This window comes from Syngnathoides biaculeatus, chromosome 18 (assembly GCF_019802595.1).
Source record: "Syngnathoides biaculeatus isolate LvHL_M chromosome 18, ASM1980259v1, whole genome shotgun sequence".
Lineage (NCBI taxonomy): Eukaryota > Metazoa > Chordata > Actinopteri > Syngnathiformes > Syngnathidae > Syngnathoides > Syngnathoides biaculeatus.
Genome location: NC_084657.1, coordinates 4,502,980 through 4,521,145, shown reverse-complemented (window position 1 = coordinate 4,521,145; position 18,166 = coordinate 4,502,980). Strand labels below are relative to the sequence as shown.

The 18,166-nt window shown below is 42.0% G+C and overlaps 1 protein-coding gene across 7 annotated transcripts in view; it reads right to left on the bottom strand.

The window, feature by feature from the left end:
• Positions 1-849: 849 nt before the first annotated feature.
• The window catches only part of LOC133491507 (E3 ubiquitin-protein ligase RNF43), a 95,047-nt gene continuing 77,730 nt past the window's right edge, over positions 850-18,166 (bottom strand). For all 7 annotated transcript variants that reach the window (XM_061802739.1, XM_061802742.1, XM_061802740.1 and 4 more), the window contains 7 exons: positions 9,317-9,391; positions 9,081-9,215; positions 8,169-8,270; positions 7,871-8,041; positions 7,687-7,789; positions 5,917-7,380; positions 850-4,884 (listed from right to left, as the gene is read on the bottom strand). In XM_061802739.1, the coding sequence (XP_061658723.1) occupies positions 4,859-4,884; positions 5,917-7,380; positions 7,687-7,789; positions 7,871-8,041; positions 8,169-8,270; positions 9,081-9,215; positions 9,317-9,391 (2,076 nt within the window). In that variant the 3' untranslated portion in view covers positions 850-4,858. The remainder of the gene's footprint in view (positions 4,885-5,916; positions 7,381-7,686; positions 7,790-7,870; positions 8,042-8,168; positions 8,271-9,080; positions 9,216-9,316; positions 9,392-18,166) is intronic.

Here is an 18,166-nt window from a genome sequence, read left to right as displayed (position 1 = left end):
ATAATATTTGAACTTGATGGCTTGTAAAAATGGAAGGCTGTTTAACGATACCACGTGTCGTGAGTTCCAGAAGCCCTCAGTTTCTACTGCAGTTGACATTATCACTCTCTGTTTGCATCTTCTTTCTTTTTCTTCTTAAAACATTGATTCGTCATCCTCAGAGGGGGATTTGGATTTGATTTTAAGAGGGAATAAAAATGCAGGTACTGTACCCATTTTCAAATGTATGGTAGAGAGTATAAGTAAAAAGAAAAAGTACTCAAGTAGAGGGATTTTTTTTTAATCTTCTCAATGTGTAATGTGCCTTAAGAAAATGTACATTCCCACTTAATGCACATTAGTATTTTAGTCTTCCATTATTATGAATGTTTACAGAATGTGGCAGAAATGTATTTATTATTGTTTTGATTGTCTAACATTGCCTTTGAACTATGAGACGTATAGGCCTACAAATGCAGAATAGTACATATTATTTGAACTACAATATCAATTTGTGAGTTGATAAGTTGAAGTTGAGTTGAATGAAACTGAAATCAACTGTAGAGAACAATTTGTGTGGAGAGTTCATTTAAGCTTGGCAGTTCCCTGAAAATGACTGCCTGGGAGGGTCAAAAAGCATTAAGTGAAGGGCTCCATTGTAAAAATTTAACTTGTGGAGGAGTGATTTAGTCGGTAAATAATAAACTCGATATGTCAAATGTCACATCCTGTCTCAAACAGGTCCATTCTGCAGGTTGTCCATGGTCTAATGTTAGTAAAATAAAGTGTTATTACATTTAAAATGTACAACAATAGCTGGGTAACGCTTTGGCACATTAGTGTAATGAGGTAAGAAAGGATAGCCATAAGTTTTAGTTCAAAATAATTTATTTGCATATAATTGGAATGAAGACAGGTTGATACATTTGTGATGGCGCTGGTTAGTTTCCATACAGAAAGAAGGAAAAAAAATGGCCCATACAGAAAGCACCCATTCAAACTTGGACAAAATGGATAAATATATTAGTAAATAAATATATTTGTGACATGTCACCATATTGAAATGTTCTGTTACATATACAGTGTGTACGGAAAGTGTTCAGACCCCCTTAAATTTCTCACTGTTTTTTAATTGCTACTATTTGCTAAAATATTTTTTTTTCTACATTAATGTACACACAGTAGCCCATATTGACAGGGAAAAAACATGATTGTAGAAATGTTTGCAGATCTCTTAAAAAAAGAAAAACTGAAATATCACACAGCCATAAGTATTGAGACTTTAAGCTCAGTATTTAGTAGAACCCACCCTTTTGAGCTGATACAGCCATGAGACATTTTGGGAATGATGCAATGACTTTTTCACAGCTGGATTTGAGGATCCTTTTGCATTCCTCCTTGAAGATCCACTCCAGTTCTGTCAGGTTCTATGGTGAACAGCCATTTTCAGGTCTCTCCAGAGATACTCAGTTGGGTTTAAGTCAGAGTTCTGGCAAGAGCACTCATGAAGTTGTTCTGAAGCCAAATCCATTCTCCAGATCGGCAGCCTTTCCACAAGTATTTACCTGAGCTCTTCAGGCAGTTCCTTTGAACTCATGATTCTCATTTGCTCTGACATGAACTGTCAGCTGTAAGGTCTTCTGTAATCTAATCAAGTCTTACCAGAACCATCTCGAGGACGATCAGAAGAAATGCACACCACATGAGTTAAATATATGAGTGTCACAGTTAAGAGTCTGAATATTTATGGCTGTGTGATATTTCAACTTTTCTTTTTTTACGGCAAAACATTCGACAAGTCAGTTTATCTATTCAGTCAATATGGGCTACTGCGTGCAGATTAAAAAAAACCTCTTAAATGAGTTTAACAAATGGATGTAGTACAACAAAGTGAAAAATTTAAGGGGGTGGGGGTCTGAAAACTTTCCATACCCACTGTGTATATATATATTTGTACTCTTTTTGTACATAAGTATCTCAAACATCAGATCCCTTGGCGCTCTGCAAAACATTGCTGATACGCAAAATGCTCTTATTTGTGTGCTTTGCCTTTTTGGGCTTATTTCAAATACTTCTTGACTTCTTGTAGTAGTTTTGTTTTTCTAGCTTCTGCATACAAGCACTTCACCCGAAGTGCTGCTTTTTGATTCAGTCACATCCCTGGCAGAGAATGCCGCCACAGACGATAAGAGGCAAGGACGTCTCCATTATTTTGCTGGGGGGAGAGTTTGGACATATTCTGGGTATTTTTTGCATGATTGTCCTTTTGGACTCCAAAATGATTACTGTTCATTTCAACAGTTCAAAGTAATTTAATTTTAAGGACGGGGTTGCAAAAAAAAAAAAAAAGGGGGGGGGGGACATTCTATGAAGGCACTGTTTTCAAGATTTTGGTTGTCTGCAACGAGGCTTGTGAATACACGAGGCACATACAGTATGAGGTTCTAGTAAGTGCTACAAGTTCCATTGCAATGCCAGGAGCGTTAACGGCTATTGGCACTGAAGTGTATCTGCAGTTGGACTGCCATTTATTAAGTGAATCGAGGCAAGTAGGGACAAGAACTACTACTAGACTCGCATGTAGTAAAATGGTAAACCCCAAAATGGTGTCGCTCAGCTGTGTGTGCAAAAAGTTATGTTTTGGGTGATTAAAGGGGGACGGATCAAATCATATTGAAAAAAAAAAAAAATTGAAGTTGCACGCGATAGCCATGCAGAACAATTTCAATTGGATGTCCGTTCAAAAGAATTTCAACGTATTATGGTGAATGTCTACTAGGGAGTATTCTGGGCCACACTGGAAAGCAATATATTCAATTTCAGTTTCAATACTCCGGAATAAAGTCAAAAATATTGAGAGAAAAAAAAGGGCAAAATATTTTTTTAAAATAAAGTTGCATTTAGAAAGAAAAGCCGTTATGTCTTGAGAAAAATGTCACAATGCTACTTTTGCCCCATGTACAGTATAAATAAATTTTTTTAAATCTCTACCCATTACTACTTTAGTTCTTCTTGTAATACTTATCATGATGGTATTTTTTTTCCTGGTAAAATTGAAACTCTATTCTCACAAAAATCATTTCCCCCCTCATATTATACTCCACAATTTTTTTTCTTGAAATACTTGTAGTTTATGCTTGAAACAGTACAAGTTCATCTATGTGGTAATTTTACTCAAAATATTTTGACACGCTATCCCAATTTCCTTCTTGTAATTGTCTGACCACTTAAGATTTTTTTACCCAGCATGCAGCGTTCCTCAGTTTACGATGAGCCCAATATATGATATTCTGAAGTTATGTAACATATGCTGCTTAACAATAAGTTGTGTTGGAGCTAAAGACAGAGCCTTCAGTGACTGCTGTACTTGTTTCTCCATTTCATTGTTTTTGTATTTATGGCCTAGTGTTTTTCATACGAATATTTACCGTAATATAACTTAACAGAGGGGCACTGATGGTGTAGTGGAACACATGCCTGCCTTTGGTGTGGGCAGCGTGGGATCGATATCTGCCCTGTGACTGAGGGGCGATCAGTACAGGGTGTAGTCTGCCTTTCGCCTGAAGCTACCTGGGATAGGCTCCAGCTTTCCTGTGAACCTTGTGAAGATAAGGGGCTTGGATAATGAATGAATGGATGGATAACTTAACAGTTGCATTGTCTTATATTACTGATAGACTACGACTTGTGCACATATTTGACTTACGTCACTGCTGTTGGAACAGAACTGGTCGTAAACCGAGGTAGGACTTTTTTCAGTGTGGCCCAAACTTTTTTGAATTAGTTTCCAGTGTTGGGCAATCCCTGAGTCGTTCTTCGGGACCCTCCCCTCTCGAGATGATGTCACGGTGAACCACATGTGGCACTTTGGCGCTAAGGCACCAATCAAGGATAGATGCTAAAGTCTGCTTCTTGTGGCTTTATTCCACGTGTGTGATGCTTATTAAAACGGTAACGGGTCTTTTCTACGGATGTAATGCAGAAGAATTTTTAAGGGCTTCGGTTACTGGAGAAGATTACGAAAATAATGAGCTGAGCAGAAAAGATTGACAAAGGGCATCATCCCTCTAAAGCAATGTCCCAACCAGAAAGTCGCTTAGCTTGGTGGCAACACAATTCAGTCATTTTGAAAAATAAAAGAATATTGTACAAAAAAAAAAAAAAGAGAGACGCACAAAAATGCTGAATGGAGCTGCCATTATTGAAGTACTGTATTGAAAACAAGGCCCCCGGAAGGCTCAGCAACCACTTTCACCCAAATCAACCTTTCCCTCTGTCAGACGAGCAACATGATATCTTTTTAGGTTGTGAGAGCTACTCGGATACCATAAAAACCAAGAAAAAATAAAGAACTACAGCAGTACCTTGAAAAAAAAAAAAAAAAACCCCTGTGAGTGAGGCAAGACAAAATCTGAGTTGAGGTAGGCTTAGAGAGAAGTTTTGTCAGCTGAGGTTCGACTCAGCAGAGAGGAAGATGGCAGATCACGTAAGTGAACGAAGGTACTGCGGTGAGCAAATCTAGTTTTTTGGAAAGCGGGCAGGCACGCACACATTGAGCCTAACTTCATGAGGGGTCAACAGCCAGAACAAAATTGCTTTGCTTCCGAACGGGCAGGGCAAATCACAACCTTGAAATGCTTTTGTGTTCCCACTCCTGATCGCCATTGAAAGGGATTTAGCCTAGAATCTTGCCATCAATCATTCCAAACAAAACAATATTATTAAAAAAGGGATCATGATGTGAATCCTCAGGGAAGTTGGGAGGGACTAAGCAAGCGGTATGACTGTACGTGGCGACAGCCGAGAGACCACGAGCAACTAAGAGGATCGACTATTGTGGCTCCTGTGTAGCAGCGTCATAATTCGGGGAAACAAGTTCTCACACACCGGACTCCTCTTCAGATCCTGCAGACACACACATACAAAATAAAAGCTTCATTTACCCACACACTGTAGTAGGAAACAATGACTCTGCCCCCAAAAAATCTCAAGTATGTAGACTGTACAGTAAAAACTCAAAAGTCTAATCACAGTTCATACAAGGAGGTAAAAACCATAAAAGTCTGAAACGATGACTGATGATGGCGTCATGTGAAAAAGATTCACCTGGCACATGCATGACATTTTTAATTGTCAACAACAACACGTATAAAAAGGTCATGAATGTGAAACATTCCCTGTTGATGCTGGCTCTTCTCTTGGAGCAGAAAGCAAAATCGCAACCAACCGTAAACTATTAAGATCGCTGAATTGAGGTCCACCCTGCTCGATTTTAAATTGTTCGGCCTCAAAGACTTAAGATGTTCCATAATCTGACTTATTACAATTCTAACAATAAGGCTGGATTCAAACTACAGATCCAAGTGCCTAGTGGCGTATATCAGTTTTCGACGATGATATTACCGAACTCTTCTTTACTTCCGTGTACAATTAAATTTGCATATATCGGCTATGACTGTGTTGATACTACGGGAGCATGAGACACTTTCATGTGAGGAAACCAAATGGCACGTAAATAACTCCAAAAGCGTCAACACAAGGCAGTGAGAACACGGGCGTAAACAGATGATACATATATAATACAAATATTAAATGTTACATAATGTTTAGTTGGTCTCGCATTCTTGATAACCAAATGGAGGTGGCAATTATTTAGTAATTGACATCTATTGTAACACATGTTGACATTATTTAATCGCAGATATTACATAATCTGAAGATATCTGATTCCAATTCTTTTTTTTTTTTTAGGCTTGAATTTTAGAGCAGAATTTCAAAATTGTGTCAGTCAAACCATGCAGTTTACATTCAACTTTAAATAATATGTAACTGTGATAAGATGCCAACAAGAATAATATATTCTATTCTATGAACCCTAAGAAAGTTCAGCACATAATCGGTCATGTTAAAACGCGTTAAAGGAATGACGACACCCACCCTGATTGTGGTATATTTTTTGGCAGTATAAACAAAATTCTGTGTTGCGGTCTGCGGCGAAGCTGTGGTGGGACCTGCAAGGAGGTTTCTCAACAGAGGTCCTGGTCCCCAGAAGTTGAGGCTCAGAGTGGGCCTCCTGCACCCGCTTTTGCCACACAACATGGGCTCCGGCACAGCAGGGCCAATCGTCTATAGGTCCCGAGTCCAGAATTAGAGGTACTGGAAGGAGGGCGGGGTGCAGTTCAGGGGGAGAGCAGCAGAATCCTGAGCCTTGGCCAAAATGGATGCGGACGCTCCGATCCTCCTGAAGGTCCAAGCTCTGGTGGAAGCGAACAGTGGGGGGGTTTCGCACACAGCCCCGTCCGAGAGCTGCGGGAGTGTTTCCCTGGTGGCAGCAGTGGGTTTGTAGATGTAAGGGGATGGAGGACACCAGGAGAGAGGGCCCTGAAGACGTGCTCGGGTCCTGATCCCGACCCTCTGTCCCAGAACTGAGCAAATGTGTACAGTCTGGTTTTTGGCACTGACAGTGACTGGGCTTAGGCGGGGCAACAGGTGAGTCTTTCCCCAAGCCCCGCGGAGGAGGGGCTGCTGCCGCAGCGGCCCCTTGCTCCTCGTCTGAACCTCTGCTCGGGACTTGGCTGCGCTCGCCGTCCTCATAGTGGTGGTGTCTATGGCGGTGGTAGTGGATGTGGCTAAACACAGTTTGAGGTTGTTCCTCAGGGCAGCCCACTTTGTTCACCACAGAGTCCAGAGACCTAGGCCGTGCCTGGGCTTCCACCTCCACAGAGCCCGGCCCGTAATATACAAACGGGTCGTAGTCGCTACTCAGTGAGCTGCGGAAAGTGGACCAGCTGCCGTAAACTCCCTGCAGGGACACATCGGTACAGTTCAAAACCGAGTCGCTGGACGAGCCGTGACACGGCCCAGAGCTGGAGTCGCTCGCTGGCCCGTCGGCCAAATATCCGCTGCGGTCCGTGTGGTAGCTGCCCCCGGAGCAGCTGCCCTCGTCCAGTCGCCCATGGGCTACTGCTCCGCGGGTCTGCGAGGTGCCTGAGGCGATGTGGTGCACTCTGGAGTTGGAGGCGCTGCGCTGAGCTGGGCAAGTTGAACGATAGTTGTGACAGGACCCCCGGGGGGTGTAGTGGTGAGAAGAAGTCCTGCAGTTAGCGCCGGTCCTGTGCGGCCTTCTGGGACCCTCTGCTGGATGGTGGTACCCACAAGGGGTGCCCAGGGCCCTGCTGGTGAGCAAATGTAGCATTTGGTTGTCCATGGGAGATGACATATTGTATTGACCAACAGACGGATAGGAGCCTGAAGGTCCACGAGGATATTGTGGCCTCATAGAAAAAGGTACGTCATGCTGGGGGAACAGGTGGTTTCGTGGGCTGCTGAAAGGCCGAGGGTGGAGGAACCGTTGTTCTGGACTAGACTGTAGTCTGTTCCTCTGGGCATGCCTCTCTGCCCCTGTGGATTACAATCGCAGTTACAATGACACTAAAATCGGTATTCTTTCTCTCGTTTCTTCAATTCATAATAAACTGATGCCAACTTAAAGACAATTCATATTCTGAAATGCAGACATAACTTGACGATAGTTGTAAAGAAAATAGAACAATTTATAGAACAACTTTGAGAATGGTGCAGATCTATAATTTTTCCATCCGTTCAAGCACGTGCACCAAAACAATATAGTGTGGTTGCTACACTTCATTGAAGCTGAAGCCCCGCCCCCCAGAATAGGCATAATGACGCCACTGGGCTTATCCTCACCCATGATGTTGTGCATGCATAGAGGGCAGGTGCGGTGTTGCAACAGCCAGGGATCCACACAGTCTTTATGAAACTCATGAGCGCAGGAGATGATCCTTAGATGCTTGGATACGAAAAATAAATCAAAGTGAATCAAAACCACACAACTTGAAATACATGTGCCGCAACGCTAGAGTCCTCTTACCTGACCATCCTGGAACTCCTCCAGGCAAATAGCACACACCGGGGTGGAGTTGGAGCTGCTCGCTGACCCCCAGGCTCCACGGGAGCGCTGTGAGCCTGCGCACCCCTGAGAGATGTAGGTTTTGGTCTCGAGTCGATTAATAGCTCGCATGGTCTGCTGATGTACAGAGTCCTGCAAGATCGGGGGTACAAGATGGAAGGCTCATAGAAAGCATTCATTTGAACATTGAGTCAATATCTTTGATGTTGATGCTGAGGATCCAAGTTCTACATGACTAACACTTGCAGGTTTCACTTACCCAAGTTCTATTGGCCTTGCACTTATAGCGGAAAGCAAAGATGAGGATGATGGTCAGGACGGCCAGGACAATGGTGAGCAGGATGCCCACGTCGTAATGTGGCTGAAAATGGAGCAAATATTGATTAGAATATTGAATGCTTCATGCAATAAAACAAGTAAACAAGAAAAGTGTTACAGTCACCATTTGATGTCCATGCGAGTGTTTGGAACCTTCTGAGGGGCAGTCAAAAAGAAACATTTCTGAAATTTTTTTTTATTTCTAGGACGTTAAATTAAATTAGGCTCATTACTTTTGGACGGCGGAACAGCGGGGAAACTGGTTAAATCGTTGGGGCTCAAAGTTCTGAGGACCGGGGTTCGAATCCCGGCCCCACCTGTGGGGTGTTTGCATGTTCTCCCTGTGCCTGTGTGGGTTTTCTCTGGGTACTCCGGTTTCCTCCCACATCCCCAAAACATGTATTCATTGGAGACTCTAAATTGCGCTGAGGTGTGATTGGGAGCACGACTGTTGTCTGTCTCCATGTGCCCTGTGATTGGCTGGCAACCAGTTCAGGGTGCACCTCGCCTCCTGCCCGATGACAGCTGGGAAAGGTTCCAGAACTCCTGTAACCCTTGTGAGGATAAGCACCTCAGAAAATGGACGGAGGGATACATCTTCTGCCCCTCTTAAAAGTTCGCAACGACATGTTTTCAGACATTAATAAAGTCAGACACGAAAAGCCAATTCAGCCCTGAGCTTCAAGAGGATTTTTGAATCATATGATAAAAATCACTTTGCAGTTCAAAAGTAATTCTCTGCTCTGCTTCCCCTCAAAGAGACCCCCCCCCCCTCCCACTCCCCCAGAGCCCTTTTCCAGAGAACAGATGAAAACTCCTGCAACTGTGATGGTGTGTGTGCGTGTGTTCTTACCCATCTGGGCTGCTCCACCAATATCTCAATACGAACATTAGCCTCCTCGTTCTTGTTGACCAAAGCCATCAACTCCTCGGCATCCTCGGCATCCACCAGCACGACCGGGCGGGGAAGGGAGTCACTTTCCCTCAGCTTTATGAGTGTTGTGCAAAGAAGAAAGATGCAGAAATACCGCCAACAAAGTCTCATCTTTGTTTTAAAATAAGTACCGGCCCCGGCCCCTTCACACTCACCTCAGCAGCCGCGTTGACATCATCGCTGACATCAAAAATAACTGCCTGAGCTCCCTTTTTCAGTGCCATGAGGGCCTGCAAGAGAAAACGTAAGACAAGAGTTACACAACCAGTAGCGGGAGGTACAAATACTTTGAATGAATGATACTCATACATTTTAATTAATCTGTACTTTTTTCAGGAAGTATCACTATCACTATTATTATTATTATTATATTGCTCGGCACCTCAAAGCATCACTCTTGCAGAGGCCCCTAAGTGTAAATATACTGACAGCACTAAATCGTCACTAGGTGGCAGTGACACAATGTTATTCTGTTCTCACAAGACGTTTCAGCCCCCCCAGCTCCAAAACGTGTTGCCTGGGAATCTCATGGCCACAGTACCAACTGGCTGCATGGCCCAAAACTTTCCCATAACGGTGGAGAGTGTGAGGAATATCCCCGAGTGGGGGAAAAGAAGTCACGGAGAGGGTTCATTTGATTGTTCACACTTTGTTAAGACTTTCATAAACTGCTCCAAGTCATTACCCTCACCAAGAGTTTACAAAATATTTATTCGCTGCTTATTCATGTTTGTTAACACTTTGTTAAAAAAAAATAGGACTGGTTGACGGTTATAAATGATCATGATGACTATATATATATATATATATATATATATATATATATATATATACATATTTTACACACAGACACACGCATGCACACACACATTATTCGAAAGCATAAGGACAATATTGGCTATAGCCAAGAGTTACGTCTTTACTGGATGCCAGGCAGAACAGTCATGATGAATTGACATGTAGGACTCATCTTTATTTTACTATTGAATTGTCAAAAGAAACACATCACAGTGGAATACAATACTGACATATTGATTCAACGTCATGTTTTGCAAATTTCGAACACCGTTTAATGATGCTATTATGAGTAGGGTTAGCACTGGTGTCAGCGTCAATCAAGGCGAGAGATAATGTGGACAGGTGACATGAGTGATATTTTTCACTACCAAAATGTGATTGCAAAAGCGTTTAAAATGGTAAAACTATATTACAAGTGAATTCACGTTCACGTTCCACGAACACTGTTCACACACCTCACTTTAGGTTTTGACACAGCCAATTTTGATCTGCCAGTGTGGCGAACGTGGGCAAAATTTGCTCCGCCACATCTTGTTTCAATTGCCAATGGCGAGGCAGCGAAGGCGTAACGGGAACCCTGTATACAGGTATCACTATTGTAATGGTACAGATTATTTGAAGTTTTAAAAATAAGCTATATTCACAGATTCTGTATTTCCCAATAGCCCCTTTCACATTGCATTCCCAGCCAGTGTCTGTTCGACGCCCCTGAACTGACTTGTTTGATGCCTCCAGAGGAACAACATAGCTGCTATGTCTCACACAGAAAAATCAAATTCTAATTTACATTTTCTCCATAGAAACTGAGGAAATGTAGTCAAATGTCAACTGGTCAACAGTAATCCTACACAAGTGCATTAGCAGGTAATTCAAGTTTTGAACATCAGAAACTTTTGATTTTGTTTTTTGTTGTTAGATTCCTGTCAGTTTTTCCCAAGCGGTTGCTTTTGTTTACTCATTCCTCTGTCTGGCTCTCAAGTGCGAGGCTTCTATCGCAAAGCAGCTGCCTGCTGCAGCTGAAAGCATTGCTAAGAAAGCAAAGAGAGCGTAGCGGAGCAGACGGTGGGGCGCGCCGCACAAATAGAGCAATAAACCTCTGGATTTGCATACAAGTATAATATTGATCACTGTAATGACGCAATGTGAGTGCAAATTTCCATATTCTTTCCTTATTTGGGATGAAGGCATTGGAACAGAGAAAAAGGCCAGCGAAAGGTGTATGGACCTGAGAGGCCATCTCTGTGTGAGGGCGTCTTTTTCAACAATGTTTGAACGATCGCCCCGCTTTACAATAGCTCACAAACGCTTTTACAGGCGTCCCCAGAGGAGAGCATGAAAACAAAACGCCACCTTTTCGTCAGTGTTTCATCACATGCCGTCAAGCGCCAGGCATCTGCCTTACGCTTAATGAGGGGATGCGAGCGAACCAGTGGGGCACACACATTCGCAGGGAAGTCATGCTCAGGTAAAAGCATCACTCACTTGATCCATTTAACAAGTTAATGGAAAACCTAGTTTGTTGAGTGACAGCGGTGAACTCCGAACATTTTTTAACACTTCAAAAAGGGAAAGTTAATACATGACGAGCAAGGAACAGAAGCGTCCTTTGTGAACATGCAAAGTCATAAATGAAACCCGTTTTTCGCGCATGTCCTCTAAGCACACGTAAAAAAAGTTTAGAGATATCCATCCATCCATTTTCTTCACCGCTTATCCTCACGAGGGTCGTGGGGAGTGCTGGAGCCTATCCCAGTTGTCAACGGGCAGTAGGGCAGGGTACAACCTGAACTGGTTGCCAGCCAATCGCAGGGCACATCGAGACAAACAGCAATCATACCTCTCCAATTAATGCTGCAGTTTTGAGGATGTGGGAGGAAACCGGAGTGCCTGGAGGAAACCCACGCAGGCACGGGGATAACATGCAAACTCCACGCAAGCGTGTTCAGGATTGAATCCGGGACCTTAAAACTGTGAGGCCAACGCTTTCCAGCCAATCCACTGTGCCGCCAGTTTAGAGATATTACAAAATGAAAACAATGAATTGGACGCGGAAACATTCACACTGACAGATTTTTAATTTTTAAAGCTTTTACGACGGATATTTTCTTTTTCCATCAGAGCAGGAAAAGTTGTGGCCATGTCAGAAGTGGAAAAAAAAGAAGAGAAAAACAGAAGCAAGACATTTTTGGACACATCATGGTTCATGTTACAGAATTCAAATTTTCAAGTGGTACAATTCAGATATACGTCATGTCAGAATACATTGCAGAAAAAAATAAGCAAAATTGGAACTAAGCTTCTTCTAAATGTTGATGAAAATCTGATATCGGCTGGACCATTGCGAGTGGAGGGTATTTACACACACCCCGATGCATTAGCAAAAGCAAACAAACAAACATAAAAAAACAACAAAAACACTTGTAAATTGAAGGTGAACACAATTATATGGTGTATAATAAGTTTGTAGTGCCCATCGCGAAAAGGGAACTAAACCTCATTGTTTTCCTCCTAGAATACATTGTAGAGCCCCCCCCATTGCCTCAAAAATATTTTGCTCCACTCTCTACCTCACCCTTCTCCCCAAATGGGCTCAGAGAGCTCTACCAATAACACACTATTTGGATTACTAGTTCTCATTTTTGCTGCACTTAATTGTAGGTCACTGATTATGTTGTTTGGTAGGAGTTAGCTGATATTTTATTTTTCTAGCTCAAACAATATTAAAGCCAAAGTGCTACAGAATAGCTTACTGACTGGCATCAGCGCTTCTAGCCCAAAGACCCCTAAAATGAATTGCAGCACTCCTAAACATCTGATGCTTGACGCGCCCACGGTGTGCGTCGGCACCTGTCAAACTATGATTAATATCGCAATTGTAGAATAAGAAATAAATGTGATAATATTGGTATTATATGGATGTAATGAATGCCTGCGTAATTACTTGGAGATTTCAAAAATTAACGATTGAACATTGGATGGTATTGTGTTGATGTTGGTTGCACCAGCATATGCTGACAATATAAAATGTGATCAGGCCAGCCGAAAATCAATTAATCACCATACTTTATGTTCTATCAGCGTAAGTACAACAACATCAGATATCTGTAATCGGAACTATATATTTAAAAAATTGGATAAGGACATCCAATCTGGAGTTGATTCCATTGCTCACGGTTCCTTGGACCTGGAAGATAAATCCAAAATGCAGCTTTAACTATGCAGGGACAAGCCAGGGTTCAAAATCTCTCACCCAAACTTGGATTTTCTATTTTGTCGTCCAATATGCACACACTAAAATGTTTCAAATAGCTCCAGTTGAGAGCTAAGTGGCCAGTTTGAGGGCAAATCATAACACATGCCTGTGGCCTTACTGACTCTCGGGATCAGACAGAGGTCACAAACACACTCCCATATGTCTCTGCTGTGTGAGGCAGCCGGAAGTTTTTTTTTAGGGATCTGATTACACTATTAGATGGGGTCATATTCAACCTCTGTGGGAAAAGAGGACAAGAAAAGTTATACATAAACTCGACAGGTAAAAAGGAAGCGAAAATGGCAATTCAGTCATACTGGCGAATCTGAACCTGTACATCTTTTAATATGATGTGCAGGAGTGTATTAAATATAAATATGAAATACCCTGCCTCTTACCCAAAGTTAACTGGGTCAGACTCCAGCTAAGATGTGACCCCTGTAAGGATAAGCAGTACAGAAAATGGATGGATGAATCGAGTACTGTACTATACGGATCAGCCACCTACAATTTGGATTTTAATGAACAGTTGACAGCAAAATGTTAAACACAAGTTGTTGGTTACCACCTATACCCGAATACACTATGTACTCGTTTCTAGCTAATGCTGTTTATTTCCAGTAAATTGGAGGTCAGCGAGGATTTTGTGTTGCTCAACAAATGAGATTTTCCGCGCTGCCTCCAGTTGACTTTGGACAGAAACCGATTCACAAGCATGAAGCACACAAACAACGCAACCAGGAATCAGCATGAGCATCACTCTCTGGCCGTTTGCAGTCATCGCAGTTGCGATTGTGTAAATACTACATTGAACCAGTAGTGATTGGCCCTCTCCTTCGGTGCTTCAAAAACACACACTGGAAAAGCATACAATGTGACTCACGGTATATTATTCTAGTTATTTATTTAATTCTTGTTTTTCCTGACACAAGTAAACTGTTCCAATTCTATGACAGGCCTTTTTAATTTATGTAGTCATTGTGGCACATTGTTTAAACCATAAATAAAAACATAGAATTAGTGATTCCTTTGGACCCGATATTCAATTTAATACAGTAGAAAGGCAAAATATTTAAATTCAATAGTTTCAAATCCCCCCCCCCCACCCCCACACTTTTGAAACACAATAAGTGTGTGTAAACCCAGAACACTAATTGTTGATGCTTTGCAGGCGGAATTCTTTCCTATGTACAATTTCAGTTGCTCCACAGTCTGAGGTCTCCATTGTTCTGTTCTGTGCTTCATATTGTATCGCTGTAAATGACAGGCAGATGTACGCTGAGATAAGTGAGTTAACGCAAGACTGCTGCTGTACGTTTGACGACCTTGTACTTATACTGCATGTACATGTTCCTGCTGCCCTCTGCAGCTGTCCGCTCTTCTCACATAAGACGACCCAGGAAGTTGTCGTCAGTCAAAATATGACTGTCAAACATTATGGCCTAATTGTAATGTGCCAGTCTGCATGTGTACTTGTATGAAGAAGCAGCAGCAATTTTATTCAGATTTATTTTCTATAAATATTAGATACTTGCCATTTTTAGAGGTAAGATTTTCCACGTCAAGTAAGACATTTAAAAAAAGAAAAATGAAACCAGGCTTGTTATCCATCTAACCAATCAAGCGTAACGGTTCTTGTGGGGACCGGGGAGGTCTCCTTTCTCAGTGTGAGTATCCACATCATTCAGCGCACGGCAAATTACACAGTGGAATCCCATGTGTGGCGCGACAGAGTGAGAGTGAAAGAGGTCCGGGGAAAAAAAAAAAAAGGGGGGGGGAGAAAGGCCGCGAGGCGAGTGGAAGAGTGAGGCGTGCATGCTGTGGTGCTGCTGTTGCATTAAAGTATCTAATGACAGAGTGCAGACATGGGCCTACAGGCCCGAAGCCGACTCTCCCTGCCCTGTCATTTCTCTGGAGTGGCTCGGCACACGGGAAGCATTACTGTGGCCCAGGGATACGCCGCTCGGCTAAATGAGGAGCAGACAGGGGTGTGGGCGTGTGGTGATGATAGCGGGGTTAAATGGCATTGAAAACAGGTGCAGTCTGCATTTATGATGCGGACATTGTGTTTGACAGAGCATCTACTTTAATGTAAAGAATTTGAGCCATAAGGACTTCTGCAATTTAACATAAAAGGATTCCCCCTGCACCACCGGCTCTCGGGCTCCCCCTAAAGTGGGTAAAGTGTAATGTCACACAAAACTCCAAACCGCCTGCCTGCATGACTTCACTTGAGATGTCAGAGCTCCTTACGAGACACAGGCTGTTTTAATTTTTTTTTTTTTTTTTGCGACGCACCAAAAGAAAACCACACCAACATGGGGATAAAAAGACGAGCAACATGAGAAGAGAAAAAAAAAATTCTGTGTAACTATACTTGATCTAAACAGTGAGCCCCGTGCATCTTCGTGGGTCGTCATCACTGAACTCACTCATCGTCCGTTTTTTTTTTTGTGCTCACTTGTACGGTACTTATGAAAAAGCCCGACACTAATGCCCCTTGTTTGATGACTTGAACGAAAGCTAGGTGGAATGGCTGAGATTCATGGTCCAGCACTGACATACAGGTACAGGCAATAAAAGTACTACTTTGGCACCATATTGTGTCATCTTGGTACCAATGAGCAATGTTGAAGGGAGTAAAGAGAAAAGTAATGCTCTGATGACCCGAGGCGTTCACACCTGTACAGGAGTTTGCTTTCTCAAAATCACTTGATGGGTATGGGACGTCTGTGTCACCCTCGTTCGATTTGTGGTCGCACAGTAAAAATTCCGAACGTACTAAAGGCGTCGCCACAAACCATTTGAAGTTGCTCTCTTCTTTGATCGATCACAAGAATGTAAACAAGAAGAAGCTCGCAGTATGGACAAGTCAGTGATAAGCGAATGAGGTGGAGGGCTTTGTTGATTTTAACAATCATCTGAACCGTTATGCGGGCTACAAAAGACAAGCAAATAGACAGACTCCAGTTTAAAAGCACGACTCAAGCGCGTGATCCTCGTTAGCGTGGTGAAAAGAAGATGTGCTGCTGTCAGACGTCTATGCGGGTGCTGACTGCAAACGTGAAACCAAAGCCGCGTCTGTTAGAACAACACTCTGATCTGTTTGGATGCCACATGTAGTTACGTCAACATCATGATATGCAAGCATGGTTGAAAATTATTATTAACATGCTGGTGTGTCATGTTAGCTGCATGATGGTTCACATAATACAAAGGAAGAAGCACGCTACATAGACATCCAGGGTAAAAATGTACACGCTCATACAGCATGCCGGATCGAGGCCCCAGCTCGGGTTTGGAACCTTATTAGTTCACCAGTTAATCTGATCAACGCCTAAATTTAGTATGTTCACACCTGCCCATTAGATGCGCACCAAGCAAGGAACAAAACTACCAGTAGATAAAAAGAAAGCAAAAGGGGCTAGTGTGATACATTGATTTTACATTTGACCCTTAATAGAGCTCCGCTTCATTTGAATGTATGCACGACTAGTTGACCAGCACCCAGATGCAGATTATGGAGGTTTCACTGTATTTTATTTATAAATTGTCACCACAACAAAGTTGTACAAGGACTGCAAGTAACTTTTATATTAGTGACATGAGCACGAACAAATGACCAAGTTGAAAAAAAAAAAAAAACTCATATTGTTCATCAGAACATGATGACTAGGCTCACATTGAGGGACTCATTAAAAAGTTAGGTCTAGGTCGCTGACCCTCACTGTCAGGCTTTTGTTTACGTTGTGCCTTTCCAGTTTAATGATTTGTGAACAAACGTGGTATTCGTGTAAGTCACAGTTGGGGGCTACACTTGTCAACAATGTACAATAAACTATTTTTTAATTGAGTATATAAGTCAGAAGAATGCGTTCAAAGACGTCTCAAAGCATCACACGCGATGGTATGCTTCACTTCAACAACTCCCCACTGCTGGCATCCGTTCCACGTTATTTCCACCATTAAAATAACAATCTGGTCCCGTCATGGGCACACTTAAGCAGTTTTATTACATGAACAATTGCTCCCTATAGGATGACGTTCTGCCTATTAAAAATACTTCTTATCCTTATAAAACCTTTTGGACACAAAAGCAGTAGTAAAATTAGAAATTTTCTGTTCGCTAATCACTGAATTGGAGGCATTATCATTTTCTTGTATGTGCTGATGGAAGTGTAGATTTCACCCATGTCAACCAATCTTAAATGGGCACTGTCAAAAATTCCAAGTCATGTTTATGAGTTTTCTCATGACATCATACATAGTTTAGAGGATAGTATTTGTCATATGATCCAGTAATTATATTGTTTGACTTTTCGACTAAAATAAATACAGCGGTACATTGACTTAATTGAGTTTAATCCATTCGGTGACCAAGCTTGTACCCCACTTTACTTGGATATCAAAAAACGTTTTGAATGAAAAGAAATGTCATAAATGAGTTCCCAGCCCCCAAAAGCACCTTTTTTGTTAACAAAAATTGGCTAGCAACACAAATCAAATTAATTGACCAAACGACATCTCCAAACGTGAAAAATTCACAAGTACAATATGAAGTAAAAACAGCAGTCATAAAATGGTTTTTTTTTTCAGAAATTTGCCATTTTTTTTAGTATAAACACTTGTTTTGTGAAAATAGGTTTGCAGTATTTTCTAAAATGTATAAATAAATAACTGTTGTTATTGTTGTTTAAGCCTATCCACTTCCTGTCAGCCATTTTTGAAATGTCCCCATCACGTGTCATCACTGATGACATAACGTGAGCCGCATACACATTTTGTTGACCTCATGAAAATATTTACTGGTGATTCCCCTTCCAAATCAAGAAACTCAGTCACAGTTGTACTTCTGATGGGGTCCAACAATGACATCACTCCCGAAAAAGCTGACAGGAAGAAAGAGGACAGACTTAAACAAAACGTTTTTGAATAAACTTTCAAGCAAGTATTT